Below are 23,636 nucleotides of genomic sequence, written 5' to 3'. Positions count from 1 at the left end.
AATGTGTATTTTGACCAGTGAAGTTAGGCTTACGGTAGATCATGGTAGAGAACACCCTGGCAGATTTCTAAATAGTACATCAAGAAAGGGGAGTTCATTTGACTGCTCCATTTCAAAGGTGAATTTGAGTGCTAGATGGAGCCCATTAAGACATGTAAGGAAATTGTTACATGCAGCTGCGGATTTAAATATAGCCTATCACACAAATGAGTGATATGGTATATGAATTTCAGTGCCAGTGTGATGCTAGGTGTGTAGGCTGTACATCCCAAAGACGGTCGGATCGCATCAAACAGCCGCTGTTCGCAAGGGGCAAGGTACAGACGGTACCCAACCACCCCGTGCTTACAAAACTGAAAACATAGTGTCCAACATTAGATATGATTCTGCGATTGGACAACATTTGCTAAATAATCTTCAGTGTGCTCAGAATTAAGCTGACAACTAATTTAAGATTGTCAGTCAGGCTTGCAGTGTGGCACATTTGCGTGTACTGGAAGCTACATACATTAATACACAAGGCCCTGTTCTTTGCAGACAGAAAGAACATGTACACATGTTGTGCCTGTTTCAGCTAAACAAAATAAGTGACAGCCTTTTGCTGACTCATTCCTGAGGGCAATGCCTTGACCAATCAGGGTCGAGCTGCCTGGTTTAAATTTCAAACAATGCTTGGTAGTTAGCTGTCAGTCACCATCAGTGGTGCAATCTCCATGGCAACGCCACTTGCCAACCAATCAGCACTCTCTTTACACGCAGCATAAGTTGTTGTTTTTCCCTTGCATTGGTATTCTTGCAAAATGTCCTGATGAGTGCAATACTCAAATATCCAGACAATAGTTTAGAGATTGCTAGTATACATGCGGCTGGACAACAGTATGGTGGTCCATTGTGGCATTAAGCATTTTTTTATTCTTTCATCAGATATGGGCATCGCTAGCAAGACCAGCATGTGCCTATCACTAGTTTCGATTGAGGTGGTGGTGATGAGCTGCCATCTTGAAACGCTGCAGTCCATGTTGTGTTAGTGCACCAACAGTGCTATAAGGGAAAGAATTCCAGAATATTGACTCAAAAACAGTGAAGTCAAGATGGAAGTTAGCAAGCAAGACTTTAAAAGTAGTAATCTCCAGATTACTCCCAGTAGCACACGCAAGTGAGTACAGAAATAGGAGGGTAAAGCAGGTGAATGCATGGCTGGAAAGATGATGCATGAGGGCGGGATTTAGATTCCTTAGACATTGGGATTAGTTCTGGGGAAAGATGGGACCTGTACAGGCATGATGGATTGAACCTGAACAGAACCAGGGCTGATTTCCTTGTGGGGCTATTTGCTAGTGATATTCGGGAGGATTTAAACTAACTTGGCAGGGGTGTGGGAACAAGGCTGTGGGTAAAAGAGAGGCAAACCAAGGTGCACAGAACACCATGAGAGACAGACAGCACTAGAATAGGAAATAGTCAGATATTAGTTGGATTCAGATTAAGGGAAGGAAGAAAGTAATAAAGTTTAAATCAGGGTTACTGTGCATGTACGTGAATGCATGGAGTGTGGCAGATAAGATTGGTGGTGATTGCTATGTGGAAATATGATATGGCTATAACAAAGACCTGGCTCACAAGGTGTTCAGGAAAGATAACAAAGTGGGAGGGGTGGCAGTACTGATTAAGGGGTACATTGCTGTGCTGGAGAGAGACGATGTCCCAGAGGAGTCAGGGACATAATCTATTTGGCTAGAGCTAAAGACCAATTACATAATTACAATTACAGACAATATAAAATGAAGGGTTCAATTCTAAAGTGGGTACAGGACAAGAGGAACCTGGGTGATTCTTGTGCAAAGTCATTGAAGATACTAGGACAGGTTGAGAGTGCAGTTAATAAAGCATACAATATCTTAGGCTTTATTAATAGGGACAAGAGTACAAGAGGAAGGAGATAATGTTAAACTTGTATAGATCATGGTTTGGCCTCAACCGGAGTATTATGTCCAGTTCTGAGCACCACACTTTATGAAAGATGTTGTGAGGGACTAAGACCTCACAGATAGATATTCTCATTGCTAAGTCATACATTTCAAACCTGAATAAGAACTTTAAAATGGCCGAACCTATGTCCGTCTGTGACACCTGAACAAAAGAAGCTACTTGGCAGTTTTGGGAAAACTCACACCTCATTATCTCTGAGGAGCCACTAATGACCACCTGTGGACTGTACAGCCCAACTTCAAAGAGAGCTATACAAAGGCCATCTGCATTCAATAATCTAGACTGACCAGAAGAAGTTGGACCTTCTGCTAAGACAAAAGTGCCGCAACCTTCCTTTCAATTCCCTAATAGTTGAGACATTTATCTGTCTTTGGGATCCGGACAATGGATATGCATCCTTTTTCAAAGACCTGGTGGGATGGTGGGAGCCATGTGACATGGGCCTCTGGCTTGTGGAACAAGTAATATTGTCTTGCTGACCTGCAACTGCTCAGTCTACAGTTTACCATCTAACTAGCAGCCTCACAGACTAGGAGCTCTGCCCAGGTGGAATGCCTGGCCCCCATCTACACTGCTTCTGCTGGAAATTCTGTACCATAACCTATCAGACTGATTCATCTCTGCATGCCTATCTCATCATGCAAAGTCAGCACCACCAGAAAAGTGAATTTTCCGGTATTGATTTTCAGTCCTCCGCCCTCCGCCCTCATTGGTCTTGGTTCTGGACTCTGGAACTTATATGAACCAATATTTATTTTCTTTGTGGTCTGTCTCCTGTAAAACCTTCTCTCTATCCCTCTTTTTACTGTCTGAATATGGAGGTGATGTTGCGACCCTCGTTTTGCATTTTGAATGTGTGCAAATAAACTAACCCTTTGAGTTCATCCTATCTTGAGCTTGCTGTGGGGTTATTAATAACAAATTGGATAGCACCAAAACTGAGGGGTTGGGAAATATGACACCACCTATAAAGAGGGAAACAAATCAAAACACTTTTGTGTTTATGGACGGGTGGTGAGAGGAGATAATACTGCTGTTTTTATTAATCCCCCTTCTGCCCATAACAATGTGAAAGCATTGCAGAGAGTGCAGAAATGATTCATGAGAATGGTTCCAGGGATGAAGAACTTCAATTATGAAGATACATTGGAGAAGTTGGGACCATTTCTCTTGGTGAAGAAAAGGTTGAGAGGAGATTTGATAGAAGTATTAAAAATCATGAGGGGGTCTGGAAAGAAGACAGGGAAAAACTGTTCCCATTGGTGGAAGGATCAAGAACAAGAAAGCACAGATTTAAAGTAATTAGCAAAAGGAGTAATGGTGACATGAGGAAAAACCTTTTCATGCAGTGAGTCATTGGGATCTGGAATGCACTGTCTGAGTGTGTGTGGAGGCAGGTTCAATCAAGGCATTTAAGAGGGAATAGGATTATTATCTGAAAAGGAAGAATGTGCAGGGCTATGGGGAGAGGCACAGGTGTGGCACTAAGTAAATTGGTCTTTCAGACAGCCAGCGTAGACATGACAGGTCGAATGGTTGCCTCCTGTGCTGCAACCATTCTGTGATTCTGACAGCCCAGTACTCATTCAAAACACACAGAAGAGTCGAACTAGATTGTGCACATTCAAAGGATCTAATAAAAGTGTTCAAAGCCATTGTATCCAGGACTATCACTGACCTCCTCTCCTCTGGAAATCTTCCTTCCACAGCATCCAACCTTGAACAGCCTGCTTCTACCTCCTTCCCAAAATTCATAAACAATACTGCACTGATCGACCAATTGTTTCACCATGTTCCTGCCCCACTGAACTTCCTATCCCATCTCAGCTATCTCAGTTGTTTTTCTCCCCCTGTCCAGTGTCTTCCCACCTACAACCAATGCCCTACAGCACTTTAACAGTTTTCACTTTCCTGACTTTAACCATTTCCTCTTCACCATGGGCACCCAATCCTCCCACCTCCATCTCAACCAGAATGGTCTGAGAGCTCTCCACTTCTTCCTTGAACGGATGCCCAATCAGCCCCCATCCTCTGCCTGGCTGAACTTGTTCTCACATTGAACAGCTTCTCCTTCAACTTCACTCACTTCCTTCAACTAGAAAGAGTTGCTGTGGGTACCCCAATGGGTCCTAACTAAGTCTGTCTTTTTCTGGGGTATGTGAAGCACTCCTTATTGCAGTACTACTCAAGCCCCCCTCCATAGAACCATAGAAAAGTTACAGCACAGAAGGAGGCCATTTGGCCCATCTTGTCCATGTCAGCCCGAGGACACCCAGGTGCCCTTTCTAATCCCACCTACCTGCATCCGGCCCATAGCCCTGCAGCTTACAGCACTTTAGGTGCAGATCCAGGTACTATTTAAAAGAGTTTAAAGTTTCTGTCTCTACCACCAACTTGGGCAGCGAATTCCAGACACCCACTACCCTCTGCGTAAAAAAAATTCTTCCTCATGTCCCCCCTACACCTTCTGCCACTTATCTTGAATCTATGTCCCCTAGTTCTAGAATTTTCCATCAAGGGAAACAATTTTATCCAGTCCACTCTACCTATTTCCCTCATAATTTTGTACACCTCAATCAAGTCACCTCTCAGCCTTCTTTGTTCTAAGGAAAATAACCCCAACCTATCCAATCTCTCCTCATAGCTACACTTTTCTAACCTTGGCAACATTCTTGTAAACCTCCTCTGCACTCTCTCCAGAGCTATTACGTCCTTCCTGTAATGTGGTGACCAGAACTGCACATAATATTCCAGTTGTGGCCTCACCAGTGTTTTATACAATTCCAAAATTACATCCTTACTTTTATATTCTACACCTCTGCCAATAAAGGAGAGCATTCCATATGCCTTCTTAACAACCTTGTCTACTTGAACTGCTGCCTTCAGGGACCTGTGTACTTGTACGCCAAGATCTCTCACTTCATCTACTCCTCTTAGTATATTCCCATTTATTGTGTAATCCCTGTAACTGTTTGACCTCCTGAAATGCATGACCTCACACTTCTCTATGTTAAAATCAATTTGCCACTTTACCGCCCACTCCACCAACCCATCTATATCGATTTCCCAATCGTGCCCCCCATGATCACGTCCAAATCATTAATATATAACACAAACAGCAAGGGTCCCAACACCGAGCCCTGTGGAACACCACTTGAGACAACTTTCCATTTGCAAGGGCATCCATCGACCATTAGCCTTTGTTTCCTGTTACAAAGCCAACCTTTTATCCAGTTTGCCACATTACCCTGAATCCCATGGGCTTTTACTTTCCTAACCAATCTGCCATGTGGGACCTTGTCAAATGCCTTGCTAAAATTCATGTACACAACATCCACTGCACTACCTTCTTAAACCCTTCTTGTCACTTCCTCAAAGAATTCAATCAAATTTGTGAGGCAAGACCTTCCTTTAACAAATCCATGCTGACCATCCCTGACTAGTCCATGCCAATCCACATGACAGTTAATCCTATCTCTCAGGATTGATTCTACAAATTTGCTCACCACTGATGTAAGACTAACTGGCCTATAATTGTTTGGCATTTCCTTTGATCCCTTTTTAAACAATGGAACTACGTTTGCATTTCTCCAGTCCTCCGGTACCTCCCCTGTATCTAGTGAAGATTGCAAATTCATCCTCAGAGCATCTGCTATCTCCTCCCTGACTTCCTTCAGCAGCCTTGAAAACAATCCATCTGGTCCTGGTGACTTATCCACTTTCAAGTATTTTAGCCCTTCGAGTACTTCCTATCTCTTTATGACTATACCGTCCAATATCTCGCTGTGTTCCTCCTGGACTACTATACTACTATATCTACATCCTCCCTTTCCTTTGTAAACACGGAGACAAAATATTCATTCAAAACCCTTCCCACAGCCTCTGCATCTACACACAAGTTTCCATCTTCATCTCTGATAGGTCCCACTTTTTCCTTAACTAACCCTTTAGCATTAATGTATTGGTAAAACATCTTTGGGTTATCTTTAACTTTACTTGCTAATCTTTTTTCATGCCCTCTCTTTGATTTCCTTATTTCCTTTTTACTTTGTCCCTGCACTTCCTATATTCGTCTAGGCTATCTGCAGTGCTTAGTTCTTTGTGCCTATCGTACGCTTTCTTTTTCTGTTTGATCTTCCCCTGTATTCCTCTAGACAACCAGAGAGGTCTAGATTTGGCAGTACCACTCTTATTTTTGTAGGGGACATGTCTACTACATACAATTAGGATCTCGCTTTTTAGTGCTTCCCACTGGTTTTCCACTGTTTTATCCTCCAGCAGTGCTGTCCAGTCCACCACAGCCAAGTCCCTTCTCATTTCTGCAAAATTTGCCTTCCCCCAGTTCAAGACTTTTACTCCTGCCTTATGTCTGTCCTTTTCCATGGTAATGCTAAATCTAACTGAATTGTGAGCACTGTCCCTGATATGGTCGCCAACTGTCACTTCACCCAATTGCCCTTCTTCGTTCCCCAAGACTAGGTCTAGAATTGCATCTCCTCTCATTGGGTTTGTCACTGATTGGTTGAAAAAATTTCCCTGGACTCACTGCATGAATTTTTCTCCCTCAGTGCCCCTTATATTATTTGAATCCCAGTTGACATTCGGATAGTTGAAGTCTCCTACTATTATTGCCCTCTTGTTCTTACAAGCAGAAATTTGCCTACATATTTATTCTTCTATCTCCCTCTCACTATTTGGAGGTCTGTAGTATACTCCCAGTAGTGTGACTGCCCCTTTTTTATTTCTAACCTCAATCCATAAAGCCTCATTTGTTGACCCATTTAGTATATCATCCCTTCTCACAACTGGAATTGGCTTTTTAACCATTAGTGCTACCTCCCCCTCCTTTTTTATCTCCTACTCTATCGTGTCTGAAGACTCTATAACCAGGGATATTTAGCTGCCAGTTTTGTCCTTCCTTTAGCCAGGTCTCCGTTATAGCAATGACATCCTGCTGCCATGTGTCTACCTGTGCCCTTAACTCATCTACCTTGTTTGTAATACTTCTTGCATTGAAGTATAAGCAGTTTAACCCTGTCAATTTCCCATGCTGGATACTTTTTAAACTTTGCTTCTCCTGTAACTCCATGTCTATCACAACGTCCCTAGCTAATGTTCTACCTCCATTTTTCTGATCTGAATCTGACCAATCTGATCCTACTCCTGGGATCCCATCCCCCTGCCATACTAGTTTAAATCTCCCCAAGAGAACTAGCAAAAGCCCCCGCAAGGACACTTGTCCCGGCTGTGCCTGGGTGCAGCCCATCTGGTTTGTACAGGTCCCACCTTCCCCAGAACCGGTCCCAGTGCCTCAAGAATCTGAATCCCTCCCGGCTACACCATCTCTCCAGCTACGTGTTCATTTGGTCTATCCTCTTATTCCTGTTCTCGCTAGTACGTGGAACCGGAAGTAATCCGGAGATTACTACATTTGAGGTCCTGCATTTTAATTTGTCTCCTAACTGCCTGTAATGAGCTTGCAGGTCCTCATCCCTTAGTTTACCTATGTCGTTGGTACCAATGTGTACCACGACCACTGGCTGCTTACCTTCCCTCCCCAGAATGTCCCTCCCTCATCTCTTTCTGGTACATTGATAACTATATTGGTGCTGCCTCGTTGCTCTTGCCAAATTCTGATGAAGGGTTATCAAACTGAAATATTAACTCTGTTTCTCTCCACAGATGCTGCCTGACATGCTGACTATTTCCAGCATTTTGCGTTTTTACTTCAGATTTCCAGTTTCTGTGGTATTTTGCTTTTGTATTACTGCTAATTGCATACCTGATAGAAATTAATGAGGGTAAAATAATAGAAATTACTCCAGAATATTTCTTTAATGGTGAATATTACAACTTGCTCTGTGCTTTTTTTTTTAAAAAGAGTATAAAGCTCATCAGTGTCATCTGGTTGAACAACAAAGCTCAAACAATACAAGTCTGAGGAACTTATGATCAAACGATACAGTGCTCTGGGTAGATTGCACCTTGTGTCAACTTCTGGTTGCCAAGATATTAAATATAGACTTTCCTTTAAACTGTATGGTTGTGCAGCAATCTGCAACGTACCTTGCAGTGCAATAAACAGTTTGTGCAACAAATGAGCCACACACAACAGAGAAAGATGATAGGGAACATTGTATCCAAATACTGGGAGCATTGCAGTATCCAAGATAGACTACAGAAAGTCGAGTGTTTCATCCTGTGAAGAAGGTATTTAGAGGCAATTTTAGAGGTGCGTATAAGAACCTTATAGAAGAGATAAATCCAGCACATTAAGCTTAGAAAGCGACGCAGTTCAAAGTAGTGAAAGGTAAGTTTTGGACTGATTGTTGGAAAGTCTTGATGCCTTAATCAATATCTTGAATAGACTCTCAGATAAGAGTGGAATTGAAAACCCCGGGGACATTTAAGAAACAGTTGAATGCTGCAGTGGGAGGACTTCTTGTTAGATGGTTCAAATGCCGTTCTTCATCTGTAGCTACTAGTGAGTCCTCCATTTCTTGTCGTCTTAGAAAAATGTCTCTGGCCTGTTGCCTCCAGCTGGGCCTGCAATCAAGTTTTAAAAACATTCTGGTTAATGCTTTGCATGAACTTTGTAGAAGATTATTATGGCACCAGGCAATTAATGTTTGCAGCATAATTATAAAAATGTAAGTGCATTTTTAAGTCTATCTTTTGCATGGTGTTTGTCTTGAGCTTACACATACTTTTGCTAGTGCTGTATCTCTGGCAGACAAGTCTGTGTGTTTATCTCTGATACAAGGATTGGAAAATATCCAGAGTGCTACAGGCTTCATAACTTGATTGGCTGTCTAGTCATGAGAATGCTGGGAGTCCTATCCCGGTGGTCATTAAGCACTGCTCATCAAGCAACATGTGGTATCAATCACCATTCCTTGGTATAGTACAACCCTAACCACCTTGTTTAATGCCATGATGTAACAAAGTTATGCCACAAAATGTTAAGCATATGCTTTATATTGTGCATCTTCAGTTAGAGAGCCAAAAGACTAAAAACTTGCAAAACATGGCAGTATAATGTCTACTCTGAGCAGTAGTAGTAGTTCAGTGAATCTAGGGTAAACATGAAAAGGAGACTTGGTCTATGTTTCAATCAGTACCTTTCACTTCTGAAAACGGGTAGGAAAAGACACAGTTTTAATTGTACTTATCAGTGTTAATCCATGCTAATAGCAGTCCTACTTGTTTTATTACTATCTTGCTGAGAATATGTCTGCTGTTTTTAACGTAGGCATCAATTCAGGAATTTGGAGTAAGCTGGCTGTTAAATTTAAGAACCAACAAACCAATTTCAGAATGAGTTCAGTAGCCATGGGAAGTCCCAAAAAGCACAAGCAGTTGCTATCCAGACAGATTTTATTGTAGAGTTGTAGAATATTGTAGAATTGGCTAGTCAACGAGGTAAAGTTGTCTTGCAAGTCTTGAGTAAAAGTTGGTGCTCTGAATTTAACTCAGCACATTGCTCATTTGCATGTGCTTTTCCTCTGTAAAATTTATAGTGTGGATAAGTTGTGAATATTAAAACAAATAATACTTGACAGCAGGAATACATGAAACCCTCCAGTGGATAATATGCCAAACCATGAGAACTAAAAATAGGTGAGCTAAAATGTCACATTACGGTAAAATAGTGGAGAATGTGACTGAAAGGGAACATTTACCAATTAATTCTGACATGTTTGGTGTGCTAAATGCAAAAACATTTTTATTGCATTATTTCATAAACATCAAGTTTTGAATTTTTTGCAAAACTCAAAACTTATGTTGTTAGGTTATAATTCATTACATATTACAGGCACTTTTAAATACATACATACACTGGTTCTTAGTTATGTATATTTGATTAGCACTTTTTTGACAGTGGCAAGATTGTGCTCAAAATAAGCACAAGACATTTTAGCTAATCCAGCTAGAAGGAACCCCTTCATCTTCCATCCCAAGATGCATTTACTTCTCAAACAATTCAGTTTTAGGCTCCGTATCTGATCCATGCGTTGGTTACTATCATGACGAATTTCTTTACTAGCTTTAAATTAGTGTTAATTTGAACTTCTGATTCTTGTATTGTTGAATTTCATGTAGTATTCTAGATTTACTTTATCTACATTGATTTCTGTTATACGCTTCCTATGAGATTTCCTATCAAACTTTTCATTTTTAGGTTGGAAAGTCCATGGCCTGGAAATCGGATCATCCATGAACAGGGAAATAAAATGTAGAAATCATCTATTTATGTTGTGATTATGCAATGTTCTTTGTCTGACACATAGGAAGCTATGAAATGCAGTATGTTTAATGAGCCAGTGGTCTGTGTACTTTCTTCCCAACTGATGCATCAAGAATATGGGTTAACTTGATTTCTCCAATGGACATGAGACCTGTTACTATAATTTTGGGCATCCTTTATTTTTATTAACATGTCCACTGTTTGAAACCTTAAGTTTTTTTTAACATGTAATTGGAGTTTCATCATAAATCCTTCCAGATGAAGATAATAGTTTTCAGTAATCAGTGGCTATTTATATTGACTTGCTCAGTAATGACAACCTGAGGCATGCACCCCTTTATAGGCATGTAATCTTCACTGCTTTTTAATGGGACCATGTGATCCAAGGCAAAAGCACAATTTGTGTTGTTGAACTACAAAGGAGCATGGCATTCTTAAGTTCTTGTCTGCATACTCTGGGATACCATAGCATTTCAACTTTATTAACATCTAATTAGTCTATTTGTGCTCTATAATTTTAGTTAACATGCAAGCTGCTTGTGACTCTAGTGATGAATTGTCTCTACTAAAGGGATTTTTTAAACTATGGAAATAAACTATTGCCAGCTGCAGTAAGTATGAAAATAAATCACTTGCCTGTTAGAATTATGAAGCACATTTTTTTTTCCTCAGCAGAATGGTGACAGACAATTGCTTAGTTCCTGCATGAGATTATAAAATGGCAACCTTTCCACAAGGATTATACTGGTATCAGACATACGTATAAGTGATATGCATAGGTTTTAACATGTATATCAAACACGTCAAGTGGACTGCAAGACACTGGTAATTGGACAGTTTTAACTTGAGATTAAACACAAGTGGAAAATCTATTTTGTAAACAGCCATGTGGTTCATTTATCACAGTAGTAAAAGAAGCACCAATTTGTTTCTTACAGTATTCAAAAACTGTGTAATTTTGTGCAGTCTTCATTACTCATGTCTTAACTAATGACAGCATTTCTTCAATCAAAATTTGTACAAATTCATTCAAAGAATGGATATGCTTAAAAGCTTTTTAGGAAGCTCTGCATCAGACATTGTATGGTCACCAGAGGTAATGCAGCTTTACATTGTCTATATCTGTCAATTTACTGACATTGAAGGTTCTTCGTAAAGCCTACCAGCTGTGCACTACACGATGACCTCTTGTTTGGGGTAAAAGGTTAACAAATCTTTTTTGGTTGGGGGAGGGTGTTGGCAAGCCTACAAGTTAGAAGGTTAGACAACACACAAGGCAGACAATTGTAGTATTTTGGAACCCTTGAGGCCTGAAGGACTGCTATAAATTAGTTATAGCACTTTCAATCTTTGTCTTTTTGTTTGTTTGGGCAAAAACTTAGTTCTAACAGACAAAATATGATTTAAACTGCAACAAGTTTACCTGGAGCAGATTTTCCTCTTGGTAATAATGGAAGTATAATTGGGATGGATATGTAAAGATAATTGTATAAACACTTGGAATCATTCATGTGTATCTTTCACTTTATGATTTGTGATCTGTGATTTACTACAGATTGTTGTCTGTTTTACTCCAGTATTGACCTGCAAACCAAATTAAAACCAGGTTAGATATATATCTTACATGCTGCCATTGCACTTCAAGCTGGACATGAGTCTTTTTAGATTTCAAGGACATGTTCAGTTTTGGGATCAGTAACTGCTGGAAGATAGCAGTTGTCTTACTGGTAAAGGTATTTTAAAGGTGGAAGCTCTGAGTAGCAGGGTTGAGGAACTGACACTTCATTCCTAAATTTTAAAAGGTGGTTTTGGTTCTTCTGTTCTGTAGAGATTTGACTGGCAAACAGCATTTATCCAAAACCTAACGTTCTGTTTGTACTGCTGTACAAGATTGTAGTTATGTTAAACAGAAACATTTAAGTGGAATTTTTACAACCTGAAAGATAACCTTTCAACTTTGAATTTGGTTGCCCATGAATACTGAGAGATGAAATGCCGAACTGCTCCCTGAGAGGTGGGTCAGTGCATTATGTTGTGTGCCACTGAGCCATCTAGACCAGAAAAGATGCTGATTTAGACTGTGATTTGTGCTGAGTTAGCTGCACTCAGTTGGAAAGAGGGGTGAAGGGAAGAAAACTGCAGATTGTGGAGGTATTTTGAATGCTCTTGAAGTTTGTTTGTTTAAGAGAAAAAAGGCCAGTGTATCAGTTCTTTATTTCCGATCTAGCCATTGCATGTATAGGTAGCTGAGAACAGCCTTGATTTTTAATGCCTTCATCTCCGCTTGGGCATGAAGAATAATCACTTAGGTGCGGTATTGGAATCTGTTGACATTGTGAAACCGTAACTCAACAGGAGTCTGAGGCAAGTTAGAGAAGGAAAATTGGAGAGAAGAGTGAAGGAAATAAAATTACTTCAGTTGAATGTCATGAGCAAGCAGTATGTTTTATGAGAATGAATCCACAGTAATAACATTGCCTCATTTGCTCAGTATTAAAATCACTGATGACTAATAATAGGAAAATGATGGAAGCACAGTAAAGTTTTCTTTCTTGTTCCAAAGAAAATGAAACCTACAGCAGAGCCTGATGTTGATATAACAATGATTCAGTAGTTTTTGGAACAAAGCAGGAATTTGAGTTATTGAGTGCGCACGAACCAGCATTCACGGATCTGTCCCAAGTTTTCTTTTGCTTCCCTGTGTGGAATTCTGTTATTCGTGTATAAAAGATCAAATTTTGAATATTCCTAAAGTTACACTTGTCAATTATGCTTATTACATTTTCATGTGACATTCAAGTGAGCAAGGTTTATTGTCTTGCTTTCTGTGTTACAGTTTCTCCTGCACTATACACTATACTCAGGCCAAGAGGGGCAAGCAAATGACCTGCTAAGCTTTTGCCATCCCATGTCCAGTTGGCCTCTGGTGGCATTAAAATCTCTTTGTTTTTCCCTCACATCACTGGGCAGAGGTTTGGCCTCGGCTTCATGCCTCCCCATAATAATGCAGATGAGATCAGGAAGACAGTATGTGGAGAATCAAGGATGCAGTGTCTTGTGCCATTACACTACATGACTCTTAGAATTGCTATTTATTAATGAATTAGCCACTCTCCAAGTCATTATACAGGAGAAGTCAAGATCAAGAGTAGCCTTCAGTTGAAGTGGGATTAGAAGGGTGGGGGAGTGAGTTGGACCAAAGTGTGCTGTTATAATTCAGTCATTTTAATGTTAGAGATTTTGTTCTGATGAAGGGCTAGTTTTGAAACTTCAACATTTTCAATCTTTAGCGATGCTGTTTGTCTTGCTGAGTGTTTTCAGTATTCTATTTTTTGTTTCAGGCACTTCGAAGGTAATTTTAATCCTCCCACCCCACCCCACCCCGGTCTTCCCCCAGAATGGGTGGATTGGGGTCGGGTTGGATCTTAATGTGTTAAAATGCTGAAACCCAACCTGCCTGTATCCATTTTTAATGGGGAGCTGGCCGGAGACCAATCCAGGGTCATTCATTTAAATATTGTAATGCAGTTGTGTGTCTCTGTTTTTTATCTTCCTTCGGGTTTAACGATGGCTGGTCAGGATCCCACTCTCCCACTGCCTTCCCTTGTCTATGATCCACTGCCCCAACACCGTCCTGATCTCCAACCCATATTGTACACCCCATCCAACTCGCCATCTCTAAGCCGCAGAGCAGGAAACTTCTGGGAGGTGGTGAATTAGTGTAACAAGCTTGTATAGACAGTTCCATTGTGAATATAGACATGGGAAAATGTTGACAGGAAGGTCAACCCTAGATAAGAATTTTATTATATTACTAGTCAATTGCTTAGTGTATTGACCACAGTCAGTTTAGAATGGTCTTTCTTTTTCAAGAGCGCAATATTGCTGGTCTTTCTCTTACAGTTGACTTGTATTTGTTCTGTGCATGTATGCTCACTCTCCCTCTCTCTTTATTTCTCTCTCCTTTTCCTGATTTTTGCTTACCCATCTCTTCTGATTTCCTTGCCTCCACTTTGTTGCTTTCTCTTTTCTCATTCGATGGTAAGGTAGTAAAAGCTGTTACCAACAGTGACATGCTGTATTTGATGTATGGATTATGTGGAAAATGTGATTCTCCTCGCTCATTGAAATTTGTTCTCTGCAGTTTTTCATAATTATTTGAAGACATTTTGGAGAAAAAACTGCTAGGAGCTGAAAAGACACTCCTACTCAGTGTAACTAACTGACCAGTACTGGTGTAGTATGGGAAATTAGGTACACTACACTTGCTTAGACAGCACATTCCAAATTCTGTTGTCAGCCCTGGGCAAAAAAAATCAGCTCCAAGCCCACACTTTTTGTTGAGGCTGACACCTTCAAACAAACATGATAATGATGTCCCAGAGAGCAAGTGTGTCCATGCAGGGTGGGTGAGGCTGTGGGCAGAATGGCCATGCAGGGCGGGTGAGGCTGCGAGCGGAGCAGCCATGCAGGGCGGGTGAGGCTGCGATCGGAGCGGCCATGCAGGGCGGGTGAGACTGCGAGCGGAGTGGCCATGCAGGGTGGGTGAGGCTGTGGGCAGAATGGCCATGCAGGGCAGGTGAGACTGCGAGTGGAGCGGCCATGCAGGGCGGGTGAAACTGCGAGCGGAGCGGCCATGCAGGGCGGGTGAGGCTGCGAGCGGAGTGGCCATGCAGGGCGGGTGAGACTGCGAGCGGAGTGGCCATGCAGGGCGGGTGAAACTGTGAGCGGAGTGGCCATGCAGGGAGTGTGAGGCTGCGAGCGGAGCGGCCATGCAGGGAGGGTGAGGCTGCGAGTGGAGCGGCCATGCAGGGAGGGTGAGGCTGCGAGTGGAGCGGCCATGCAGGGAGGGTGAGGCTGCGAGTGGAGCGGCCATGCAGGGAGGGTGAGGCTGCGAGCGGAGTGGCCATGCAGGACGGGTGAGACTGCGAGCGGAGTGGCCATGCAGGGAGTGTGAGGCTGCGAGCAGAGTGGCCATGCAGGGCGGGTGAGACTGCGAGCGGAGTGGCCATGCAGGGCGGGTGAGACTGCGAGCAGAGTGGCCATGCAGGAAGGGTGAGGCTGCAAGCGGAACAGCCATGCAGGGAGGGTGAGGCTGCGAGCGGAGCGGCCATGCAGGGAGGGTGAGGCTGCGAGCGGAGCGGCCATGCAGGGCGGGTGAGGCTGGACTCTACATATTCCTGGATACAAGATGTTCAGGAAAGACAGGGAAAGAAAGAAAGGAGGAGGATGGCAGTGTTGATTAAGAGACAATTACAGCGCTGGAAAGAGAAGACGTTCTTGAGGGGGTCAAGGACAGAATCTATTTGGTTATGCTTAAGAAACAATGTATGTACTATTATACAACTAGATGTATTCAAAATAGTGAATTCGCCAAATAGTGGGAACGTTATAGAGAAGCTAATTTTCCACAAAATTAGAGGGGTTCAAAAAGTATGGAGTAGTGATAATAGGGGACTTTAATTATCCTAGTTTAGACTGGGATAGTAATAGTGTAAAGGGAAAAGAGGGGGAGGAGATTCTGAACTGAGTTTGGGATAATTTTCTTGATCACGGTTTCTGGCCCAACAAGAAAGGGCATTGTTGGATGTTGTTCGAGGAATTGAGGTGGGTCAGAGGATAATATTTAGGGAACAGTGATCATAGTATTGTAAGTTTTAGTATTGTTATAGAAAAGGAGAAGGAGCAGTCAAGAGTAAAAATATTTAATTGAAGAAGGGCCAATTTCAGTGAGATGAGAATGGATCTGTCTGAGGCAAATTGGAATCAAAAATTGGCAGGTAAACTGTAAAGGAACAGTGGGCTGCCTTAAAGAGGAAATGGCTTGGATACAGTCAAGGTACATTTCCATGAGGCGGGAAGGCAGGGCAACCAAAGCCAGAGCTTACTGAATGATGGAAGAGATGAAGAGTAAGAAAAAGCAAGAACAGTGTGTGTATGACAGATGAGACTGTATGTAGGAAGTTCAGAGGGGAAGTGAAAGTGAAATGAGAGGCAAAGAGAAAGTATGAGAAGAGACTGGCAGCCAGCATGGGTAATTCAATAGTCTTTTAGGACGTTGAACAGCAAAAAGATAGTAAGAGGTGGGGTGGGCCATTTATGAATCTGAAAGGAGATTTATACATGTCAGAAAGCATGTCTGTTTATGAGTACTTTGCATCTGTCTTTTCTAAGGAAGAAAATGCTGCTGAAATTATAATGAAAGAGGAAGCAGTTGAGATACTTGATAGGTTAACATTTGATAAAGAGGAGGTATTAAAAAGGCTGACTGTACTTAGAAGTTGGTAAGTCACCAAGACCAGATGAAATGCATCTGAGGACACTGAGGAGAGTAGAGAGGAAATTGCAGAGGTTCTGGCCATAATTTTCTAATTCTCCTTAAGCAGGGCTGGTGCCGGAAGACTGGAGAATTGCAAATGTTGCACCCTTGTTAAAAAAAAAAGATGCAAGATAAACCCAGCAACTACAGGCCAGTCATTTGAACCTCAGTGGTGAGAAAACTTAGAGACGATAACCCGGGACAAAATTAGCAGTTATTTGGACGTATGAATTAATTAAGGAAAATCAGCAAGGATTTGTTAAAGTCAAATCGTATTCAACTAACTTGATTGAGTTTTTTGATGAGGTAATGGAGGGGCTGATGAGGTGTACATGGACTTCGAAAAAAACATTTAAAGTGCCACATAATAGGCTTGTTAATAAAGTTGAAGTCCATGGAACAGAAGGGTTATGTGGCATCTTGGATCTGAAATTTAGTGACAGGAAACAAATGGTAGTGGCGAACGGTTGTTTTTCGCACTGGTGGATGATATACAGTGAGGTTCCCCAGGGTTCAGTACTAGGACTACTGCTTTTCTTGATATATATTAATGACTCCGACTTGGGTGTACAGGACACAATTTCAAATTTGTAGATGACACAAAGTTTGGAAATATAATGCATTGTGAGGAGGATAGTGATAGACTACAGGAGACCATAGACAAGCTGGTGGAATGAGTGGACACGTAGCAGATGAAACTTAATCAGAGAAATGTGAGGTGATACATTTTGGTAAGAGAAAGGAAGGGAGGCAATCTAAAATGAAGGGTACAATTCAAAACAATTCAGGAACAGAGAGACCAGGGGGTAGATGTGTACAGATTTATGAAGGTGGCAGAGCAGGTTGAGAAAGTTGTTAATAAGGATATGGGATCCTGGGCTTTGTAAATAGAGGCATTGAGTACAAAAGCAAGGACGTGATCATGAACCTTCATAAAACGCTTGTTCGGCCTCAACTGGAGTATTATCTAATTCTGGGCACCACACTTTAGGAAGCGTGAAGGTTTTGGAGAGGGTGCAGAAAAGGAGAAAAGGTTTGGATGAGGGACTTTAGTTAAGTGGATAAATTGGAGAAGCTGGGGCTCTTCTCCTTGGAGAAGATTGAGAGGAGACTTGATAGAGGTTTAAAACGATGAGGGTTCTAGACATAGTAATGGGGAGAAATTGTCCTTTTAGGACAAGGGTCAGGAACCAGAGGACACTGAATTAAGGTGATTAACAAGAGGCACAGTGACATGAAGAATTTTTTATGCAGCAACTGGTTGGGATCTGGAGTGCACTTACTGAGCAGTGTAGGCTGACTTAATCATGACTTTCAGAATGGAATTGGATGATCTTCAGAAGAGAGAACATTTGTGGGGGTATGGGGAAAAGGTGGGGTAGTGGGACTAGCAGAGTTGATTTTTCAGAGAGCCAATGCAGACACAATGGGCTAAATGCCCTCTTTCTGTGCTGTAACCACTCTATGGTTCCAAGATTCTTTTAAAGGCATCAGTAGATAAATGTAATTTTACTGTTGTGAAATATGCAGTTTTTTGATTTTGTTTAACTCCTTATTTTGAATTTTAGAAATGTGGAAGGAAAATAGCAAGTAGAAAAAAATTAACATTTCAGAGAATGTTGGAACCCAATGGCTAGATGACACAGTGAGTTTCAATAGTCAGTTCCACCATAAATATCACAAATTTTTAAAAGAGGAAGTTTATAGGGACAATATGAAGTTGTGCGGTGCAGACAGCAAATGTATTCAGACCCAAGATATCTAACAGATGGATATATTTAGGGTATTTACTGCAATTAAGATATAGTGATGGTAAACACCCTGATGTTCTTGCCTAGAACTGCAACTTGTAGAGTAAATCATATGAATGTGAAGTAACAAAGAAGGCCTGACTGTATCTAACCTGTGTGTGGTGGGAAGACACTTTTTTAAGAATGTCCGTTGCTATGCTGTAAACCAAGTATGGTGCTACCATGCCTCTACTAACATTTATATATTAATTTATTTGTTCACAGGATGTGGACATCGCTGGCTAGGCTAGCATTTATTGCCCATTCCTAATTGCCCTTGAGAAGGTGGTAGTGAGTCACCACCTTGAACTGCTGCAGTCCATATGGTGTAGGTACACTCACAGGACTTTGACCCAGCAACAGTGAAGCAACACCTATATAGTTCAAGTTAGGATGGCGTATGGTTTGGAGGGATCTTGCAGGTGGTGGTGTTCCTATGCATCTGCTGCCCTTGGCCTTCTAGGTGGTGGAGGTCATGGTTTGGAAGGTGCTGTTGAAGGAGCCTTGATGAGTTGCTGCAGTGCATCATATAGATGATACACACTGTTGCTACGATGGAGGGAGTGAATGTTTAAGGTGGTGAATGGGGTGCCAGTCGAGGGGATGTCGTGGATAGTGTTGTTGGAGTTGAACTCATTCCATCACACTCCTGACTTGGTGCCTTGTAGATCGTGGACAGGCTTTGGGGAGTCAGGAGGTGAGTTACCCATTGCAGAATTTCCAGCCTCTGACCTGTTTTTGTAGCCACAGTATTCATAAAACTGTTCCAGTTCAGTTTCTGGTCAATAGTAACCCCGTCACTGAATGTCAAGGGGAGATGGTTAGATTCTTTCTTGTTGGAAATGGTCATTGCCTGGCACTTGTACGTGAAAGTTCCAGAAATATAACCCCATTCTTAAATTTGTTGATAAACAGCTTGGTCAAGTGCTTATTCAAAGATATTGAAGAGCAACTTTCTTGATGTGATTTGGCTAACAATTCATGCTGAAACTGACTTCAAAGTTGGTGACAGTTTTAAATGTTTCCACAGAATAGTAAAACTGATTGCAGTTGCTGTTTATTTTTAGTAATAACTGTTTACTGATCTTAATTTTTCTCTCCTCAGCGCAAGATGGGTAATTCAGACAGCCAGTACAATCTGCAAGGGACTAAAGGTAACAACACTGAGGGGAAGTCGATGCCTGGTGGCAGGCAGAAGCCATGCACTCTCAAAATTCGAAGCGTTCATGCCAAGGATGAAAAGTCACGCTCTTCTTTTGGCTGGGGATATAGTGGCAGCAACATAGGTTACAAAGCACGATCTCTAGGCAAAAACTGCCTTTCTCAGCACAAAAACAACCAGCGTTACTCCCTCAATAATTCTTCACGTCAATGCAAGTCTTTGATAGGTAATAGTAATGCATATGCCAGATGCCATCAGGATCACCTGGGGAAATATGATCACGGGAATGATAAATTATTATCTGGAAACTATTTTCCTTGCATTCAACTTGACAAAATAGGCAGTCGCACTAAAGCTCTGGAATACAATGGCCATGTCTTAAATGGACATAGACTACCTGAAAATATAACTCAATCTAAGAAACCAGAAGGAGAAGGCAGTCCAAAGGTTCTCATCAAAACTCTGGGAAAATTTGATGGGGACATAAGGGTCGAGTTTCACAGTGGCAGTAATAGCAGCAAACCACCCTGTGTTGAACCCCAAGGGCCAGTTCAGCTTTTGAGATATTCTGCTGCAATGGAATCTGACTCGAGTAAACAAAGTGTTGGGCAGGTTGATGCCAGTAAAGGAAATCTAATGGACCAGAGTCTTCTACTTGGTGAGCAGAGATTTAAATCAAGCAAGGGTAGCTTAATTAGTTCTGAATATTCCTGGTCCGAATTGCCATGGGGACATCGTGCTGACACCAGTGATTCCGATAAAATGTACACAACTGGGAAAGTTACTGAGGCAAGTAATCCAGAAGGCATTTTACCAAATGATGAGCAGCTCTTCCAAAGATCATCTCTCTCTTCTCTTCAAACACTGTACAGTGATACAGGTGTTGGACTTTCCATGCCCTCAGGGAATGAATTTTCAGATGATTACAGAAACATGGCTTTCAATCCTCACAGTTTGTTTGAGAATGACTTTTCTAACTGCATGAATATGCTATCCGATGAGGAGGATAGAGGAACCATACAATATACCTCTTATACACTCCCATGTCGAAAGCCCAAACACCTCTCTGAGGATGGCTCCTCAAGAGCTGCCCTGAAAAGTCGAATGCGCCGTTTAAGTGCTTGGACTGGCAGCCTTACAAGAAAGAAGAGGAAACTACAGGTACAGAACCTTTTCTTTTAGTGGAAACCTAAATATAAGTTTGAAAATTACCACACTGTTCTAACTTCAAATAGCATACACATTAAGTGCCATCTGAAGAGGAATGTATCGGTGATAGAACTGTTAATCAATTGCCAGATGCGTTTATTAAAATTAACCCCATTTACAAGCATTTGCTGAAAAGCTCCCATGTCCCTTTGCTGGTTTGTTGGTTTTGCACTCCTGTACAGTGATGCTAAATGCAGCAGCTTCTGTTATCGTAACAAAGCCATTGAAATATCAGGGACATCTTTATTGCCATAATTACTAAAATAAAGATCAAGACACAGCTCTGATCACCTTGTGACACTTTTTTTCTCCCCTTATTCTAATGCCGTTTCTGATCTGTGTCCACCTCACCTAGAGTACCGTGTACAGTATCCCTAAGGAAGGATGTACTTGCTTTGGAAGCAGTTCAGAGAAGGTTCACTAGGCTGATACCTGGGATGAAGGGGCAGTCTTATGAGGAATGGTTGAACAGGTTAGGCCTATAATCATTAGAGTTTAGAATAATGGGAGGTGATCTTATTGAAAAATATAACATTCTGAGGGGGCTTGACAGGGTAGATGCTAAAAGGATGTTTCATCTTTTGGGGGAATCTTGAACTAGGGGGCACAATTTGAAGATAAGGGGGCTCCCATTTAAGATGGAGATGAGGAGGAATTTCTTCTCTGAGGGCCATTAGTCTTTGGAATTCTCTTCCACAGATAGCAGTAGAAGCTGAGTCATTGAATATATTCAAGGCTGAGTTGGACAGAGTTTGATTGACAAGGAAGTCAAGGGGTATGGGGAACTGGTAAGAAAGTGACGTTAACGCTACAATCAGATCAGCCATGATTTTATTAAATGACAGCATGCTCGATGGGCTGATTAGCCTATTCCTGCTCCTATTTATATTTCTTATTAAGTTTACTTCAATTTTATTTTCCAATGTACTTGAATCTACCATTCAAAAAATTGAATGTTTCAAGGCTAAAACAATTTACATATCTTCTCTCTTACTCAACCCCATTGTGGTGGGAGGTGGGAGGGCGAAATACCAAAATGCTATTTGCCAGAATCTGCTCCAAAGGCTGTTTTTTTTTTAAGTGAATAAATGGCTAAAATCTTGAACTTGCCTTGGTCAATATTTAACGCTTTTCTGCCACTCACAAATGACTATCTTCCCTCACTGAAGAAGTGCTCCCTGGATGTCCAAATTCATCTATGATGCACTAAGGTTGTAACTGTGTAAAGCAAAAGTCCTGGAACACCATCTTGGAACACGATGGGTTGTTATGAGTCCCATAGAGATGGGTAAGCTTTTAAAAGTGATGAATTTCCCAAACAACCAACAGAAATAAACTGATGAACAAGATTTCATTTTTAAGGCTTTTGTTGTAACAAACAAACTAAAATAAATAGGTCAAACATTACACTCTGTTATGTTTGCCACGTTTCTGGCAGATATGTAGCATTAAAGGAACAGTCCCCACAGTCAGTCCCAGCTTTCCAGCAGGGGTTTACTTCTTCCCACCACACAAGGTCAAATCTTCCGGTGTCCTTCAACAATCTTCCCACTCCCCCCGAGTTTTCCTGGATACGACTATCACCAGCAAGGCATAGCTCTGCAACTCCCTGTAATTTTTAAGAGCACTGTCTTTTGAACAGAAACTGAACTCTCGCCAACATCTTGCTTGTCGTTAACATGTCTTGCATGGCTGTTAACACAAAAACACTTCATCTTGCTTTCCCACAGTCTTAACTCCTTTGTCTCTGCGTCTCAAACAGCAGCTGCTCTTTTTCTGTGAGATATTGTGAAAAGGCATTAAAACTGCCACCCCACCTTAATGGGTTTCGTTTCCGTTTCTCTCCCCATGGCAATTGCGTCACAGAAACATGTCTTCAAGCTGAGATGCTTATCCAGAATTCCCTGCTTACTTTGAGTTAAAAAGGTACATTTCAAACCATAACCATCTTGTAAAGTTCAGTGTTCATGACAAGGTTTAACTTCACAAGTCTTGTTCACTGACAGTTGATTACTAAAAGCTGATCTGGATAGTTGAATATTTCTTGAAAAGTGAACAACTTCTATGACCAGGAAGTTTTATTTGGGATATTGTTGAGAGGGGTGCAGGTCAAAAATGTCACTGGTCTATGTCCTAGGACCATCCGATTATATGTTTTTAACTGAATGGTCTATCACTCTTACAACTCAAACAGATAAACAAATATTGGATCTGAACATATAATTCCAACATTCCATCTGTGTATGATGTACATACAACACTCCTGATTCAAAATATTTCCCAGTTGTAACATACTTATTTTTTAAGCTAAGTCTGATTGCTTTAGTTTTGGATTTTATAGAGACAGAAGTTTACTTTAGAAAACTGGCCAGCTATAAAAAAAAATTCTGTTCCCTCATCCTTTGTTCTCTGGTTAACAGCTGCATTGGTGTAGAGGTTGTACCCACAGTTCTTATACCTATTGGTAAAATAGCTTGGTAAATTTCACAGTTCCACATTTTGAAAGTGGACCTGTGCGCTGGGTTCTAAGAATCACTATTGTACAATAAAATGGACTGTTACTTGCAGCTTGTAGAACTCTTGGCCAAAGCCTGAATTTTATTACCTTGCTAGTTCTGTTGATTGTTCATCTGCTGCAGTCACCTGTAGACATGTGTCCATTTTAATAGCATGTCCAGAGTGGTAATTTTTGAAAAACCACATTATTGGTTTCATGGTCAAAACCGAAAAATGATGGCTCAGTTGTGTTTTTAAGCCTTTCTTATATTTTTAGACTTGAAATATTTGGGATTTTTATCCACTGATGATCTTGAATTTTAAGCAAGCTGCAGCAGTAAAAACAGATTGAACTTCCAGCCCAAATATTGACATTAGAAACTTCTCAAATATAGAGTACTGGTGGATAAATGTTCCATGGTG

The 23,636-nt window shown here is 41.3% G+C and overlaps 1 protein-coding gene across 1 annotated transcript in view; it reads left to right on the top strand.

Moving 5' to 3' along the window:
- Positions 1-23,636, top strand: part of tiam2a (TIAM Rac1 associated GEF 2a) — a 384,705-nt gene that overhangs the window by 135,390 nt on the left and 225,679 nt on the right. The window contains exon 3 of the mRNA XM_078556860.1: positions 19,452-20,669. Within this exon, the coding sequence (XP_078412986.1) occupies positions 19,458-20,669 (1,212 nt within the window). The 5' untranslated portion in view covers positions 19,452-19,457. The remainder of the gene's footprint in view (positions 1-19,451; positions 20,670-23,636) is intronic.

Source organism: Cetorhinus maximus, chromosome 14 (assembly GCF_964194155.1).
Source record: "Cetorhinus maximus chromosome 14, sCetMax3.hap1.1, whole genome shotgun sequence".
Lineage (NCBI taxonomy): Eukaryota > Metazoa > Chordata > Chondrichthyes > Lamniformes > Cetorhinidae > Cetorhinus > Cetorhinus maximus.
The sequence above is the reverse complement of the archived record's forward strand: the minus strand, read 5'-3'. Positions and strand labels throughout refer to the sequence as shown.